The sequence below is a fragment of the Dreissena polymorpha genome, chromosome 1 (genome assembly GCF_020536995.1).
Source record: "Dreissena polymorpha isolate Duluth1 chromosome 1, UMN_Dpol_1.0, whole genome shotgun sequence".
NCBI classification, from domain to species: Eukaryota; Metazoa; Mollusca; class Bivalvia; order Myida; family Dreissenidae; genus Dreissena; species Dreissena polymorpha.
This window is the reverse complement of record NC_068355.1, coordinates 50,348,145-50,366,911: the sequence shown is the minus strand read 5'-3', so window position 1 is coordinate 50,366,911 and position 18,767 is coordinate 50,348,145. Positions and strand designations below refer to the sequence as shown.

The window sequence follows — 18,767 nt, the reverse complement described above, 5'->3', positions numbered from 1 at the left end:
AAATTAAATATTTCATGGTAATATGATTGCTGCCATAGAAAGATATCTTGGGGGATAGGGGAGCAGGTTTCAATTAAAGAACAAATATATATATAATTATTTGAATAACAATTAAATACCAGTATGTTACTTATGTCATGAAACATTAAAGACATCAAAACTTTTCTAAAAAAAAATAATAATCGAGTTTCTCAATCTTCTTTCGAATGAAAATTATCTTGATTAATAACGAAGAAAAAAAATGCTACAGCAAAAATGTTTCCTGCCTTGTGTTTGAGAGGTTCCAAGTTACAAAACATACTGGTCTACCCCTTCAGATATCACCGAGACACCAAGTACTGGATCTACATATGTCTTAAAAGTGTCTAAATAAGCCTTAGGCTTTCAAATGCAATCTAATCAAGATAAATAAAAGAATTTTGAAAACACAGACCTGGAAAAGCAGCTCCTTGGTGTTGATATCGTACACAAGGCAGGTGTTGTTTTCATCCACTACGGCCAGCTTGGTGCGACTGGCGCTCATGTCCAGACATCGAACAGACGTGTGCTGCTTCAGTAGCAGGATGGGGAACGGGTTGTCCACAAACAGCTTCAGGATCTGACATTAACAGGTATTTATACAAGTAAGTTCTCAACCACTAGTAGAATGCATTTTATGTCAGCTAACTGATCATGGTCATTTTCATACAGTTGAGAACACAACCATGGTAATCATAATGGTCTAAAGCCAGTTTTGCTGAGGTTGGTTAAATATATCAAGTGTAAAAGAGGTTTTTTATTTTAACTAAGAGTGAATACTGTTGGCGCCCTCTATCTCCCTCACCCAGAGCTCCAGATAAGGGTCGTATTTTCGTAATTACGAATAATTTTCAAGTCCGTTACCTATTTATTTTAAAATCTTGTCGTACCATTAACAATTACAAAATCAAGTTACGAATATTATTTTTACATCGGTTCGTATCAATTTTTATTGAGTTCTTTTTGCGTATTAAAGATCTTTCGGTGCTTATATAGAATGGTTATCGGGTTTGTTTAACAAAGTGCATTTTTTCCAATAAAAGCGGCGTGTACAGTCTATCTGTCAACAAACAATGGCGGCGGCCAGAGGGCGTCCTAAAAAACTGCAAAGCGTGCAAAAACATGCTTTTAACATATTGTACGCAAAGTGAGTCGAAGTTGAATGTTAAGAAAGACATTATAGAAAAGATCTTATACGATGTTGTATGTTCAGTTGCCGACACAGTCGGAAAAGCTAAAACAAAACGCAACACGACGGGTCCAAACTTAAACAAAAAAAAACATTGAACAAGTGGAAGGGACAATTCCCGTGGCTAATCGTTGAAAAGATTGAAGGAAAGACCCATTTTAATTGTGAAATATGTCAAATTCATCGAAGGCATGCAATCCAAGCACAGTTTGGGCATATGAAGGTATTTGAAAAAAAAAGAGTATAATACTGAATAGACACTGTGAACTCGTTTAAATAAAGTTGCTAGTATGTTTAAGTATATTTTGATTTTTTGCATGAAAATAACCATTATTATTCATTTTTAGGTCATTAAGAAAAGTTAAGAATTATTTTCCAAAACTTAGTAGTAACGTTAAGAATAAAATTTCAGAGTTAAGATTTTTTTTTGAAAATCTGGTAGTAACGTTAAGAATTTCACAAAACCTTATCTGGAGCTCTGCTCACCTGTCCATTCTTGAGCCCAACCAGTAGACCCTCTCTGCCAGGGGGACCCCCTATGACCTTGATGTAGCGTATCAATGACTCCATCACCCATTCCTTCTCCTTCACTCCTTGGAATGTGAAACACTGCAGCCTCTTATCCTGCAAGGGTATGGGATTGAAGAAATGTTTGTTTGCATTTTAAGAAAAACAAGGATTAAAACATGTGCGCAAAGTGTCCTCTCAGATCAGCTTGTCCAATCAATGACATATAATCTGGATTACTGTGTTAGGTTTTTAACAACGTAACTTAAGGAAACCATTCTCATTAAATAAGTTAGAACGTCTGTTGCTTACCTGACACAGTATGATGTTCTGTGAGCACACAACCAGGAGGTTACACTCAAACTTGCGACCGATCTTGTCCTTGACCCTGTAGTGCATGTCGGCCGCATCGTCAGAGTAGAGCTCGTATATGACAATCTTGTCAGGCAGCTGAACCTAACATGACAACAGCATAAATGTTGACATAATGGAACAAGAGATGTGTTTGTCAGAAACACAATGCCCCCTATTGCGCCCCTTTGAAGCCATAAATTCCACCTTTGACCTTGAAGGATGACCTTGACCTTTCACCAACCAAAACGTGCAGCTCCATGAGATACATATGCATGCCAAAAGTCAAGTTGCTATCTTCAATATTAAAAAAGTTATGACCAAACTTTAACGAAGGTTAAAGTTTTAGGAAAGAAAAATACCATGATATTTGACCTTTGACCTTGAAGGATGACCTTGACCTTGACTTTTCACCACTTCAAATGTGCAGCTTTGTGAGATACACATGTATGCCTAATATAAAGTTGCTATCTTCAATAATGCAAAAGTTATCAGACAGACAGACAGACAGACAGGCCAAAAACAATATATCCCTAATCTTTCGATCCGGGGGCTTAAAAAAGGTCTTCTTAATGGAACAGCTTGAAATGAGTTGTAGGGAAACCCAATTGAACAGCTTAACATAAATTGTAAGGAAACCCAATTGAACAGCTTAACATAAATTGTAAGGAAACCCAATTGAACAGCTTAACATAAATTGTAAGGAAACCCAATTGAACAGCTTAACATAAATTGTAAGGAAACCCAATTGAACAGCTTAACATAAATTGTAAGGAAACTCAATTGAACAGCTTAACATAAATTGTAAGGAAACCCAATTGAACAGCTTAACATAAATTGTAAGGAAACCCAATTGAACAGCTTAACATAAATTGTATGGAAACCCAATTGAACAGCTTAACATAAATTGTAAGGAAACCCAATTGAACAGCTTAACATAAATTGTAAGGAAACTCAATTGAACAGCTTAACATAAATTGTAAGGAAACCCAATTGAACAGCTTAACATAAATTGTAAGGAAACCCAATTGAACAGCTTAACATAAATTGTAAGGAAAATCAATGGAACAGCTTAACGTAAGTTGAACTTATGTGCCAAATTGATAAAAAAAGAGCATCACTCTAAAAAACCTGACTTAATTGATGTGCTTAAAGTGTCTTGCTTGATTAGCCTCAGCAGTCCTCACAGGCTTATTTGGCACGACACTTTCATAGATTTATTCATTTAAAGGAAGTCTTTTCATAACAAATATGAAATTAAGTCAGAAAGTGTTGTTCCTGACCCTGGGACTACACTTTAAGAACATGCATTAGGCCAATTGTTCCCTGATAGCTATGTTTTCTTAGTTAAAATAAATCTATAACTTGAACTTCATACATTTATTTTACTTACAATACATTAAGTTTATTGTAATACATACTGCAAGCCTGTGTCTGTAGATTGCTATCTTCTTTACAAGGTCCCTACACTTTATGCGCACTGAAGTGGAAGAAATATATGGTATGCAGATGCACTACACAGGAAGTTTTCTTTCTTGAATTTCTTGTAAAAAAACTATTAAATGTTTAATTGTTACACTAACTTGTTAGTGCATGTTCATGCCAAATAACTAGAATAAACCAACTCAGCCAGTTTTGATGATAAACAAATACTGTAAAACCATTTATTTTTCTCAGCACGAAATTTCCTCATTTAAAAAAAAGATGACTATTTTGTCAGCACTTAAATTCGCCAATTTCTGATTTTGCAACAAAAAATGCGTCAGTCAATATCCGATTTGTTTGTAATCCAGGTCTTTTCGTGGTTGCAACAAATCATGGTGGTAAAAAAGGGAGGAAACTTGGGAGTCCTGTTTGTAAAATGCCAAGTAGATAGTCTTTTGTTATAAGGTGATAGTAATGGGCCCTTGTTATTGTATGCCATTGACACGTTCATTGTAATGATTAGTGGGACCGAATAACCGTAAACGAGTGTTTGCAACAACGAAGCCAATTGCCAATTAGTCAACACCCTTGAGAAACACAATACACACAATGGGTAATAAAGTTGTTAACAATTAGCGCTAATCATTACTATTCTACCTAAACGAAGTCAATATATTTGAAACAGCTTAACTGCATCCGAAATTTACAGCAATGCCACGTGTCAGTTAAGTACATTGTGTAATGTGCACCCCTTTGTGTCAAAACCGGATTTATCTTGACTACATAACAGACGAAGTATGTATGCATGGATTAAATAGGATTTTAATATCTCATGCCTACAGTAATTCAGTCTAAATTTTGTTTAAACATTGGACATAACTATTCGTTAGGATCTTAAATTCGCTGCTCAGTCCACTGACGAAATAGACAAAAATTAATGCCTGACAAATAATAATAGTTTCACAGTATCACTTAGTTTGGAATGACTATAACATGGTGTTTTTACACTTCATACTTGTACAAAGACATGGTAAGAAAGTAACTACAGCAAGCAATTAAATTGCTGAATATTCAACATAACAAGGGTTGTTTGTAAAACATGCATGCCCCCCATATGGGCTCTTTGTTGTAGTGACAGCCATTGTGTGAATATGTTTTTTGTCACTGTGACCTTGACCTTTGACCTAGAGACCTGAAAATCAATAGGGGTCATCTGCCAGTCATGATCAATGTACCTATGAAGTTTCATGATCCTAGCCATAAGCTTTCTTGAGTTATCATCTGGAAACCATTTTAATATCGGGTCACCATGACCTTGACCTTTGACCTAGTGACCTGAAAATCAATAGGGGTCATCTGAAAGTCATGATCAATCTACCTATCAAGTTTCATGATCCTAGGAATAAGCCTTCTTCAGCTATCATATGGAAACCATTTTACTATTTCGGGTCACCGTGATCTTGACCTTTGACCTAGTGACCTCAAAATTGATAGGGGTAATCTGCGAGTCATGATCAATGTACCCATGAAGTTTCATGATCCTAGGCATAAGCGTTTTTGAATTATCATTTGGAAACCATTTTACTATTTCGGGTCACCATGACCTTGACCTTTGACCTAGTGACCTCAAATTAATAGGGGTCATCTGCAAGTCATGATCAATGTACCTATGAAGTTTCATGATCGTAGCCATTAGCGTTCTTGAGTTATCATCCGGAAACCATTTTACTATTTCAGGTCACCGTGACCTTGACCTTTGATATAGTGACCTGAAAATCAATAGGGGTCAACTGCGAGTCATGATCAATCTACCTATCAAGTTTCATGATCCTAGGCATAAGCGTTCTTGAGTTATCGTCCGGAAACCATTTTACTATTTCGGGTCACCGTGACCTTGATCTTTGCCCTAGTGACCTGAAAATCAATAGGGGTCATCTGCGAGTCATGATCAATGTACCTATGAAGTTTCATGATTTTTGGAATAAGCTTTATTGAGTTATCATCCGGAAACCATTTTATTATTTCGGGTCACCGTGACCTTGATCTTTGACCTAGTGACCTGAAAATCAATAGGGGTCATCTGCCAGCCATTATCAATCTACCATGAAGTTTCATGATCCTAGGCATAAGCGTTCTTGAGTTATCATCCGGAAACCATTTTACTATTTTGGATCACTGTGACCTTGACCTTTGACCTAGTGACCTGAAAATCAACAGGGGTCATCTGCAAGCCATGATCAATCTACCTATCAAGTTTCATGATCCTAGGCCTAAGCGTTCTTGAGTTATCATCCGGAAACCATTTTACTATTTCGGGTCACTGTGACCTTGACCTTTGACCTAGTGACCTCAAAATCAATAGGGGTCATCTGCGAGTCATGATCAATGTACCTATGAAGATTCATGATCCTAGGCCTAAGCGTTCTTGAGTTATCATCCGGAAACCACCTGGTGGACGGACCGACCGACAGACCGACATGTGCAAAGCAATATACCCCCTCTTCTTCGAAGGGGGGGCATAACTAACAAGTTCAACAAACCACATAAATGCTTGAAGAAACGCAAAAAAAAACATTACTTAAACAAAAACAGAAAATATAAACACAAACAAAAATATCTGGTAAGGGCATAACAAAAACATTAGCATTCTGCCATTTTACATTGCCGACAACTTGGAACAGTGTAAGGCATGCCAGTGGTGCTGATCACTTTGTTGGCAGCCATTTCTGTCTGGGAATCATCAGTTTTAGGAATTTCATCACCTTAAAATGGCTGATTAACTTGTATTACATAAAACACTTTCACTAAATTACTGGCAAAAAAAAAACAGCTACAAAGGGACCTTCAGTTTTCGACAGTTATTCAGTAATTTTATGGCTTTCACTTTATCAACTCACACTTTTCCTGGGATAGCTGGGATTACCAGTAATTAGAGCACAAACGTTTACTCATTACTGACAACTGCCATACTGGAGTCTGAGATAAGGTGTGAGTGGCCATAGATAGGAGGAAATGATCAATCCTCACACAAGTTTTGTAGCAGAGCTGGGCATCATACCAGCCATCCTTGGATTTATAGTCAAGCGCTCAACCAACTTAGATAAGTGGTCCAGTTACTTAAAAAGTATTCTTTGGGAGTACACAAAAATAATAAAACTGAAGCATACCATGCTTTAAAGAGAACTATCATTAAACCAAAAACTGTGCATAAACCAATGGACTTCAAACTAAGCTTGCGTTAAGAGCATCACAATTCCGATTAAATGTTTTGTTACTTGGAATTTTCAACGTAATAAACCCAGTATCATATCACAGCTGTCAGTCAGCCTACTTAACCCTTTACCACTAAGATACATATTTTGTGCAGTCCCTTAGAAAGTTAAATTTTATTAAATACCTTTCTAACTCAATTCAAGTTTTAAAGGCTTCATTTCCAACCCTTAGATACTGATGAGCAGCAAACAGCATAAAACCTGAACAGACTGCGAGTTACTCGCAGGCTGTTCTGGTTTAATGCTGGTTGCAAAAGCCATTTTCACTTTGTTTCTGAGTGGGAAAGGGTTAAATTTGGATAGTAACCTGGTTTACAAATACCAACTGTACACTCTTATGCAAGTAACCTACAACTACGCCACTTGAATCACATGCAGGGACAGAATGGCTGTAGAAATAATTTCATGATCTTATCACATACATATTATGTCTCCAGGCTGGGAATCAAATCTGTAGATAAGATTTGTAGACCAGTGCTCTGCCAACTGAGCTAGAAGACCAATCATACTTAAGTGTAGAAGACCCATCAAACTTTGGTGTACCTTTCTGGTCTGTGATAAGATGCTGTATGATAATGTCTGTCATGTTGTCCCTGTAGGCATAGCGATCCTTGTACAGGCCGTGGACCGTACTGAAGATCAGCTGGTAGTACGCTATAGTGCCGTCTTGACAGCCAACAGCCTGCAAACATTACAAAACATGTGCATTTAGTGCACGCAAATGTTATCAAGATTACCTTTAATGTGGGCTGAGTCATGTGAAAATAGGTCTTATGAATAAGCACAGTCTGGTCAGAAGCCAGTTTTTTTCCACTTTTTGGGAAGATAGCCCATGGCTTTGGAATTGGGAGTTTTATCGACATTTTCATGAAATTGGGAAAATAAATTCATTTGCCTTCTTTTTTCCATACCAAAAGTCCACTGATTAGGGAAATACTAAATTTTACATAAATCTTTATAATCATTCAAATTAAAAGAACAAAATCATATAATACTTTGTTAGATGTAATTGAATTTTAATTGAGATAAAATAGGCATTAGACAATTCTTTCTTAAAAAAAAAAAAAATTTTTTTTTTTTGAAATGTGGAATTTTTTGCCACATTTTGGGGAAAAAAGTATACTTTTTGGGATTGGGAATATAGCCGAATTTCGGCTATAAAATCGGGCAAAAAAACCAATGGAAGCTACCCTGTCCGACATAAAGTTACCCAAGGTATTGTGGTATCATTAGCTCACAGGGAAGCTTGTGGCCAGACTGTGCTGATGTGCAGGCTGCGCTGTAGCTAAGCTGGCCAAATATCGCATAAACCCATTTTGCTCTACCAGTGTTATGTTAACAAATAGACTCATATATTTTTTTTTACAGATAAGCAAAAACCCAGTAACCAATAGGAACTTAAAAGCTAACCCCTCTTATGTACCAAGGGTATTTTAAGCCATGTATACCATTACAGATGGTAATATATGTTATTTTGAAACAATTTCAAATGGGTCTGCTTGGTTTGTAACCCCATATAAGTGGGCTTTCCGATACAGAGAACATTCAAGGATTATTCTATTAGTTAAAAGCCACAATATATATTTCATAACATGTTCACAGAATGAGGTAGGCTGCGTATGGTAACAGCTTTTACATTTCTTCAATATAAATGGCGTCCTGCTTAACTGATACAGCCAAACCATACAAAATAGCAAATTAAATTCTGTAAATGTATCACATATCATACATGTATTCACAATACATATTAGCTTCGACAACGTCGACAATACATGAAATATGACAATCAAATGTATTTGAAAATGTTGTGGTTGATGGCTTCATCAAAATATTAAGAAAAGTAAACAATGGACATCACATCATGAAATTATGTCATGTTATTTGGAGGAAGACTTATAGACATATGTATAAAGCCATACATAATTTTAAGCATACATTTAAGTACTACACAATAAAGACTCAAATAAAGAACTTTCTTTTAAACAACATATATCATTTTCCAACCACACTGCTGGATTTTGGCTTCATGGCTGTATATATATAATGAGGGTTTTTATATCTAAAATCAAGAGATTGCAATGTATGATGTACTGAACAGAAGGACAGGGGCGAATGTATATGCCATCCCATGCTCTGAAAGTGGAGGCTTGAAAATAGATATGAGTCTTCCCATGGGAAAATGGGACTTAATGATTGTGTGTAACGTCTCTTCCAAGTTTAGCCTGTGCAGGCTGCACAGGCTAATCAGGGATGACACTTTCTGCATTTATGGATTTTTTCATTTAAAGTTACCAAACAAACAATCAAGTCCAAGCAGAAAGTGTCATTCCTGATAAGCCTGTGCAGACTGGGACAACACATTGCGCACAGGCATTAAGCCCTGTTTTCCAAGAGCCAGTCTCATATAAAATTCCCCAATTCCTACCACATTGTGGAGTCTTTTAAATAGATATGAAATTCCTCCATTCCTACCACATAGTTGGAGTCCGGCCTGACTGCTGCAGCCCAAACCCAGGACTGCTGGTCCCCTATGGTTCCCAGCTTGACACCCTCCTTGGTGTGCAGGTTGCACTGCTTGTTGCCCCCACCCACCACCACATATTCCCCCCGTGTGAACCAGCGCACGAAACACGGGTCATAACCCAGCTGACGGTCCTTGCCAATCTGTGAAATAGAAAGTATAAATATTGCAAAACACAGACTTCTTGACAGCCCATAAATAGACATTTTCATCCATAAATAGTAATGTGTTTTCAGCAAACAACGTATTTCACTATTATAATTTTCTGTTATCTTTTTTTTTTAAAGCGGTTAATATTTTGTGACTTGCTCTTTTTAGGGATGTAAGAATGTATGGGTAAGTACACTTACATAGTGATTGCATAGTGATATAGGATTGCTCTATTGCATTTGTTTTAATTGTACAAAATGCCCACAGATTTACACAGTTTTTTAATCAAATATTGATATAGTTCTACCATACCTACTGTTTGAAAATTGTTGAGAAATGAAACAATTATTCTATTAATGCTACAATAATATTCAAGGTAATTATTATGACCTCTTTCTGAAAATAACTGCGAAGACGAACAGTGAGTGAAAATACAAAAGCAGATAATAAAACACCATAGAATGAACCGTACATATATTTTGATATAGAATAACCAATTCAACAGCAGTATTAAAAGACCGTATACCGTACTGTAAAAGATACATTCACGGAACATACCAGATTCAGCGCGTAACGGGAACAGGACTTATTTTATTGCAGTATTTATTTTGTGGAGAAATCAACATCCAGTTATTTTTAAATCACCGATTAAACGTTGTTTTGTGTGGTCAAGATGTTTAAACTTGAAATTTAGATCTTTTTGTCCAGAAAGGCCACACGCCCTGCAGGACGAGCGCTGCCGGAATATTCACTCATCTGGAGCCGATTTCTACTCGTGATTACGAGCAGGTGAGTGGATTTGTCGAACCCTGATGTAGAACCTTCTTTTTCTGTAACACTTATTTCTTTAACCTCACTGAGACTGTTACCACAGTGGAATGTCATACAAATAACATTTTAAAATGCTACTTTTTAATTAACAACTTGAAATAGGTTCATTTAAATACTCAGCTTACATGGAAACACAAACGACTTTTTACTGTTTTGTGCATCTAAGATAACCTTACAGCTAATTGAAGAGGCTAACTTTAAGTGATATTGTTATTTTCAAAATGTATTCGTTGTATTCAATATGTATTACAACACATTTTTACTGTATTGAAATATATTGCAATTAGTGTTTTGCCCTATTTCCATCCCAAGTTATATTGCCTTTATTACAGGGGTAATGACGTGATAGTCAAGATGGCGACGTTCATGCCGAGGCAGGTATTTTTCGCCGTTTTATACCATTTATTACCTGTATTTATTTTTTAAATGCCGCTCACTTTCCAGCCATTCATCAAGAAAGTTACTAGTGTTTATTTCATGTTGATATTCGCTCTTTATCTGGACTTCACTAACTGCGAAATTTCTTAGAGGGATGACCTAATTAAAACTCCACTAAGAAAATTTGTGGGGAGTAAAGTCGATATATAAAGCGAATTTCAATATGAAATAAATGCTAATCACATGTTTACTGATATGGCTGGAAAGTAAGCGTAATTTAAAAATTAAACAAAAGTAATGAAGGGTATAAAACTGCCAAAAAGAACTGTCTCCGCAGGGACGTCGCCATCTTGACTATCATGTGATTACCCCCTCTGTTTATAATTATTTAAAATATTCAGAATGTTGTGCATAGTAAAATTAAGGTTACTTTTATTTTTTGTATTTTTTAAATAATAATAATTATTATTATTTTAACTATTATAGTAAATGGTATTTATTTTTTATAACAGGAAGGTCATACAATAGATTCCAAATTAATATTTGGGAACCGTCAGTCAAATAATTTTCTTTTGCATCTAGGGCAACATTCTGAACTTTAACATTGGATCAAAATATTGCCCTCTACTTCTGGATAGCAACGTGACTTTTCTAAAATGTAAATGAAATATGTGCATAATGAATTACCAACACATTAACTACATTGTTGTTCAGTGTTATTGTTATTGTTAAATTTGATTGCAACTCCAAACTTTGACTACTTGCCATAACAGTCCTTTAATTACCTGTTTGCCAGACAGCTGGTAGAATGACAGCCTCTGTCCCCAGTCAGCAACAGCTAGAACATCATATGCTTCATCCCTGATTAAACAGAACATTATTCCATTAACACTAATTAAACTTAAACTGTCATTTTCCTGTCTAAAAGAGGTCTTAAATGCCATGCCACTTCAGCTTTCAGAATGGGTTCGCATTATTGCAAACTTCCTTCCTATGAAGTTTAATATTGAAACCTTATAATAAAGTCCTAAATAATCCCTGGGGGAATTTCCGCATAAAAATTCACTTTGTCAATTACTTTGAAATTTTGAAAGCAGGAGCTTTGGTTCTTATGCCATGCACTTTTACTCATCGAGACCTACATATATATATATATATATATACCGGTATACATGGAGTTAAAAGTTGATACCTCTTACAATTTTCAAGATATACTCTCAGCTGAAACACAATTTAAACAAGAGCACCGCCTTGCGGGTGCAGACCGCTCATCTATTTTCTTTTTAAAGGTGAAGGGACTCTCAATTTCAATCACAAATTATATTATCTTCCAAAAATGCGAAAAAAAAATGCCAACTAAAAATTTTTTTCGGGGGGGGGGGGGGGGGGGAGGGGGGGAAGGGGGGGAGGGGATTCTTGGGGTGCAATGGTTGGACGGTATTTCAAACATAAAATAATAAAAATAAATATTTGTGTTTTTAACCGTTTCAAATGAAATAATTTGGGGGGGGATGGGGTGTGGGGGGGGGGTATAGTGTGAGGGTGTGGTGGTCATTTGTGAGATGATCTTAAAAAAAAAAATTGGGGGGGGGGGGGAAGAGGGCGTGGGGGATGGTTTGAGTGGAGTCTATTGTGGTATGTCAGGTATGAGTTGTTTTGTCAAAGTATCAATCAAATCTAATCATAAATAAAGAAGTTATGGCAATTTTAGCAAAATTTAATAATTTGACCTTGAGAGTCAAGGTCATTCAAAGGTCAAGGTGAAATTCAACTTGCCAGGTACAGTAACCTCATGATAGCATGAACGAATTTGAAGTTTGAAAGCAATAGCCTTGATACTTTAAAAGTAAAGTGAAGCGAAACACAAAATTTAACCATATATTCAAAGGTACTCTGTCTAAAAAAGGGCCATAATTCCGTAAAAATGACACCTTAGTTATGCAACTTGTCCTTTTACTGTCCCCTTATGATAGTTTGCAAGTGTTCCAAGTATGAAAGCAATATCTATGATACTTTAGGGGTAAAGTGGACCAAAACACAAAACTTAACAAAATTTTCAATTTTCTAAGTATAAAGGGCCCATAATTCCGTCCAAATGCCAGTCAGAGTTACATAACTTTGCCTGCACAGTCCCCTTATGATACTTAATAAGTGTTGCAAGTATGAAAGCAATAGCTTTGATACTGTAGCAATAAAATGGACCTTAACACAAAACTTAACAAAATTTTCAATTTTCTAAGTATAAAAAGGGCACATAATTCTGTCAAAATGCCAGTCAGAGTTACATAACTTTGCCTGCACAGTCCCCTTATGATACAGTTAGTAAATGTTGCAAGTATAAAAGCAATAGCTTTGATACTTAAGGAATAAAATGGACCTAAACACAAAACTTAACCAAAATTTTCAATTTTCTAAGTATAAAAAGGGCACATAATTATGTCAAAATGCACGCCAGAGTTATCTAACTTTGCCTGCCCAGTCCCCTCATGATAGTAAGTAAGTGTACCAAGTTTGAATGCAATAGCATTGATACTTACTGAGAAAAGTGGACCTAAACTCAAAACTTAACCGGACGCCGACGCTGACACCGACACCAAGGTGATGACAATAGCTCATAATTTTTTTTCACAAAAATAGATGACCTAATAAAATAACCAATGCTATCGAATTTTAAAGAAATTGTTTTGGCATTATGCAATTAAAAATAGACAATAACTCTTTAAAAAATAAAGCGAATTTACATTAAGCACTGAAGTTAAGGAAAATTTAATGCAAAATAAAAACACACACAAAAACTTTGAAACAAAATGAAATTCCTTCAAAACTTAAATGACCCTGAAACATTGACTATATGGGAAGCAGCAGGTCATTATTGTGGAAAAGTAGGCAAAATCACTCTTAAAATATAGGAGTTGCCCACAGAAGCTTTATATGTAATTTCAAAACAAAAGACAAATACTCCTTTAAAATAACACAATTGTACAACATTGACAAGATATGCTGTAGCACTTGCATATAATTATTCTGTATTTTTTTTCCAAGAATGCATGCAAACTGTAGGAAGGTTGTGCATCAAAGCTTTGTTAACTTAGTATTGAAAAAGAGACATTTAAACCTTTAAACATAACCATTAATCTTGACAGTAATTGCTGTAGAACTTAAAGATATTTTCTGTACAAGTTTGTGGGGGGGGGGGGATTCTGGGGTGGGGCATGGGGGATGGTTTGGGTGGAGTGCATTGTGGTATGTCAGGTAAGTGTTGTTTTGTCAAAGTATGAATCAAATGTGATCATAAATAAAGAAGTTATGGCAATTTAAGCAAAATGTTCAATTATCTAAGTATAAAAGGGGCCATAATTCTGTCAAAATGCTTGATACAATTGTCTGCTCTTGTTTATAGATTGGGATCATGTTGGTATAGAAGTATGCAAAATATGAAAGCAATATGTCAAAGGACATAGAAAATATTTGAGGTGGTACGCAAACTTTAACATAGATTTATCAATAATATGCATATTTTAAGTATAAAAGGGGCCATAATTCTGTCAAAATGCTTGATACAGTGGTCTGCTCTTGTTTATAGATTGGGGTCATGTTGGTAAAGAAGTATGCAAAATTTAAAAAGCAATATGTCAAAGGACATAGGAAATATTTTGGGTAGTACGCAAACTTTAACATTTGCTCGCTAACGCTAACGAAACGCCAGGGTGGGTAGAATAGCTCCACTATATATATTTCATATATAATAGTCAAGCTAATAACTCAATTGCAAAACTTTGACAATAAGCGCTGCAGCACTTGAAGATAATGAATATGAAAAAGTGCGATGAAAATCTCATGCAAAATGAAGGAAATTAGCACATAGAAGCTTTAACATATTATTTTAAACCATTAAAGGTCAATAACTACTTAAACATAACTCAATGCAAAAACCTCGACAACATGCGCTGTAACACTTGGAGATGCTAATTCTATAAAAGTTTGACAAAAAAAGCATGCAAAAAGCAGTTGCAAGGGTAATTAACTCCTTGAATGTTTTTTATCTGGAAACCTTAACAATATGCTTTGTAGCACTTAAAAATAATAATTTTGTCAAAGTTTGAAGACAAACAAATGCAAATTGATGGAAGACTTGCCAACAGAAATGCGTGATGGACAGAAGTAGGCATACACACGCACAAACATAGACGTATACCATTTCTATATCCCTATGCTAAGAGATGACAGTAAAAATTCTGGCTCGCCAGTTTGCTTGAATATTTCTCCCACTGCAATATTATTACAGGACCTACTTGGAAGGGTTCCACTGCAGGGACCAGATAGGGGATGTGTTGGCCCCTGGTCGCTCTATCTTCACCTTCTCCTCACCATTCTACAAACACACCTTCAGTTTCACTAGTATTCAAAAACAAGCAAATCACGTACAGCGGAAACTACAGGCTTTGTTTTATTTATATCCAAAATGTCTTAAGTTCAAATTGTTAAAATTCTGCAACAAATTCATTTTTTAGAGAAATACTTAAATTTAAATAAATTTCCATATTAATGATCCTTGTTGATAAAATAATTGTATAAAAAAGGTCTGTCACAGCGTGATCGACTATTCTTCCGCTTTGATATTTAATATACTTTCTATCAGCAACCTAATGTAATGACAACAAGCAAATTCTTTGAATTGATATCCCCGCCAATATACTTCTGGGCACAAAAGTTTTCTGGATTGATGGACAACGCCAACGTGCATCATCCTCTTATCCATATATATATATATACTCATACCAAGTTTCAATGATATCTGTCAAAGCACTTCCAAGACATGGCTCCAGACACACAAAAAAGCATTTTTTCAAGATCCAAAGGGCCTTAACTCCATTATTATCCAATGGTGTACAATGCCATTTGGCATGCATCATCCTCTTATCAATATATATACTCAAACCAAGTTTCAATGAAATCCGCCAAAGCATTTCCAAGATATGGCTCCGGACACAAAAAAGCACTAATTATAAATTAAATGCCAAGAAATTATGTTTTGCAATTTGTACAAATTAATGAGCTGAATTTAATAACTTCTCTTTTCAAGGTTTGAATATAATCTACCTCATTAGAAAAGTACAGCAATAATTAGTGAGCAAAAATCACTTTTTCTATTTCAGTTATAGTAACTTGGACCATTCTGACCCCAGCAGCAGTCTGTTGCAAGATCAGCATGTATCATATGTTCACAAACAATTCAGCACACAATCTCAATCCTACCAGAAGTTATAGAAAGAAAACTATACATATTTTCAGGTACAGTGACCTTGAAATTGGCCAAAAACAGGTCCCAAATACAACACCTCCGAGTCTACATGTCAGCTAAAGATAGAAGTTGTTGCACACATATGTTGACCTCTTTTTTATAGGACAAAAGGGGTAATGATGCTGCTCAATTACAGGTCCATGTTATGGCCATTTGTCATTGACATGGCATGATAATTAATCACAAAAACATGTGCAAAGTTTCAATTGAAAATCTGTAGTTGTTTCAGAGATGTAAAGTTTCTGAATGCAAACATTTTACCTCAATTTCAACTTTCACCCAAACCTTTAACTAATTTATCTGAGTACTTAAGGGAACATAGTTTTTCTCAAAGGCTGGTCAAAGTTAAAAGTATTGACCCGTGGCTGTTTATAAAAAAAACTGACCTAACATGTCAAGTATTATTTCAATACCTGTAGTGGACATAGAGAAAGGGAGTTGTTGCTAGAGAACGTTAGCCAAAGATTTTGGGAACAACAAGAGCTGTCTCTATAGGATGACAAATGCCCCCGACAAACGCTTTGATAGAAGTTATAAGCATTTTTCGAAACCTAAACGCATTTTTCGAAACCTAAACACGGACCCTCAGTTCAAGGTCAAGGGGGGGTCAACATTTGTGTGCGTATCGAAAGGCCTTATTCCATATACACATGCATACCAAATATGAATGTAACATCTGAAGCGACATAGAAGTTATGAGCAATTTTCAAAACCTAAACGCAAAGTGTGACGGACAGACGGACGGACAGTGCAATCACTATATGCCCTCCTTCAAGGAAATAATATGGAGCGAAATCATGCTTAAATGCCGACCAGATTTATGCATCTTGGTCATTGACCTCTCATGATGATCCAAAAGAAATGTGTGAAGTTTCAGAGAAATTTCTGAAATGTTTACAGAAATGTGTAGATGTTACACCCATAACTGAACCTTTTTTTCATCTTGCACACAAATTCTAAACTGACCTGTATAAGTGCGTAAAAAATACTATCAGAAAGCTGGTCACTGTTATAGGTAACAATAAGTGAATGTTTAAAAAAAACCTGAATACATATATTTAGTGATATTTCAATATTTGTGGTAGATACAGAAATTAGGAGTTATTTCATGCAAACATGATTGAGAACTTTCAAAGTAATATAAGGGACATAATGCTGCTAAATTGCAGGTCAGAGATATGGAACTTGGTCAGTTACATTACACAATGGCCCGAACACATTACACATTAAACATGTGTTATGTTTCTAATGAATACCTGTAGCCAAAACAGTGATATGGAGCTGCTGCAGTTTTACTTTAAATAGAGCATCACATGGAAGCCGTCGCTTGGGTTAGTAGAATAGCTTTGAATTTTGAATGAAACAAAACAATTAAGAGCTCATAAACGCACAAGGGCTGAACAACAGAAAAAGAATCACATCCCGAATAATGCAGGTAAAAGATGGCCTTTAAGCCTTAGCTACCTTATATAACAAGCATTGTAGCATGACCCAGCAAGTACCTTGTTTCTGATGCTGACGAGTCCATTGTACAGTCCCAACGCCAGGTACTGGCCATCATTGGTCCAGCTACAACACGTGACCCGGCTGCTCACCTTGTGTTTGGACACAGACTTCTGTTCTGGTGACCAGAGACCTACCAGTACCACACAAATATTATACAATCATGTAGTAACATTGTTATATTGTTTTTGTATAAATTGTGGTGTACCATGGACAAAGCGGCTAAATGATAATTTGGTATGACACTTTGTGATTTTGTGGTATTTTGGTATGACACTTTGTGATTTTGTGGTATTTTGGTATGACACTTTGTGATTTTGTGGTATTTTTTGGTTCAGGTAAGTATCTCCCTATCATAAATCCAATTTAGGCAGAAAGATAAATGCTATTCTTTAATAAGAGATTAATATATTGTCTCTGCAGATGTTGACTTTCAAAAGATAAATCAAGTTGTACATCAATACTTACCAACTGCACAGCATTGTTAAGACATAACAATTGAATAGTTCATTGAATAATGTGGTTGTGCTTCGTTCAGTAATAATTATGATATGCTTTTTTATACATTGTGAAAATTGTTGACTCTCATCTTGTTATCGTTAGTTATGTTATTTTACAAATTAACATGTTTGTTGTGCACAATAATGGACTTCAAAACTATTAGTGCTCCTTCAAATGTTGGATACATAAAAGAGTAGATTGAATTTTACCATTTACACATTTGAAAAACTTATATGGAAAACATTGTCCAACAAAACCTTCAACATTTATAATAAAAAGTATAAAACTACACACAAAACAAACTATAAAATATTAAAGATTAAATGCTTCTTCTTTAAATAATTTAATTTTGGCAAAAACTCTCTTTCTTATTTCTTAATGTTAAAATTAAAATATGTAAAATATATATCATCATGTATTTTAATTTAGTAATGGTCAGAATGCTGAGTTTGGATGGTTTTATGTATAAATTTACAAATATTGGCAAAAACACTTCCATAGAATGTCTGATCCCATGCAAACAAAAAGCAACATTTGGCTAAAATGTGAAGCCTGATTATCTTCCATAGAAATAACTTAAAAACAAGGGCTGTTTGTAAAACATGCATGCCCCCCATATGGGCTGTCCGTTGTAGTGGCAGCCATTGTGTGAATACGATTTTTGTCACCGTGACCTTGACCTTTGACCTAGTGACCTGAAAATCAATAGGGGTCATCTGCGGGTCACGATCAATGTACCTATGAAGTGTCATGATCCTAGGCAAAAGCGTTCTTGAGTTATCATCCGAAAATCATTTTACTATTTCAGGTCACCGTGAC

The 18,767-nt window shown here is 35.6% G+C and overlaps 1 protein-coding gene across 7 annotated transcripts in view; it reads right to left on the bottom strand.

The window, feature by feature from the left end:
- LOC127879664 (intraflagellar transport protein 122 homolog) overlaps positions 1–18,767 on the bottom strand; it is a 46,109-nt gene that overhangs the window by 22,670 nt on the left and 4,672 nt on the right. For 4 of the 7 annotated variants that reach the window (XM_052426666.1, XM_052426673.1, XM_052426677.1 and 1 more), the window contains 9 exons: positions 17,447–17,580; positions 14,935–15,014; positions 11,428–11,503; positions 9,235–9,426; positions 7,306–7,444; positions 3,487–3,545; positions 2,027–2,170; positions 1,694–1,831; positions 434–598 (listed from right to left, as the gene is read on the bottom strand). In XM_052426666.1, coding sequence (XP_052282626.1) covers positions 434–598; positions 1,694–1,831; positions 2,027–2,170; positions 3,487–3,545; positions 7,306–7,444; positions 9,235–9,426; positions 11,428–11,503; positions 14,935–15,014; positions 17,447–17,580 — 1,127 coding nt within the window. Of the gene's footprint in view, positions 1–433; positions 599–1,693; positions 1,832–2,026; positions 2,171–3,486; positions 3,546–6,150; positions 6,253–7,305; positions 7,445–9,234; positions 9,427–11,427; positions 11,504–14,934; positions 15,015–17,446; positions 17,581–18,767 lie in introns of all 7 variants that reach the window. The other 3 variants (XM_052426638.1, XM_052426647.1, XM_052426657.1) reach the window with 1 other exon arrangement.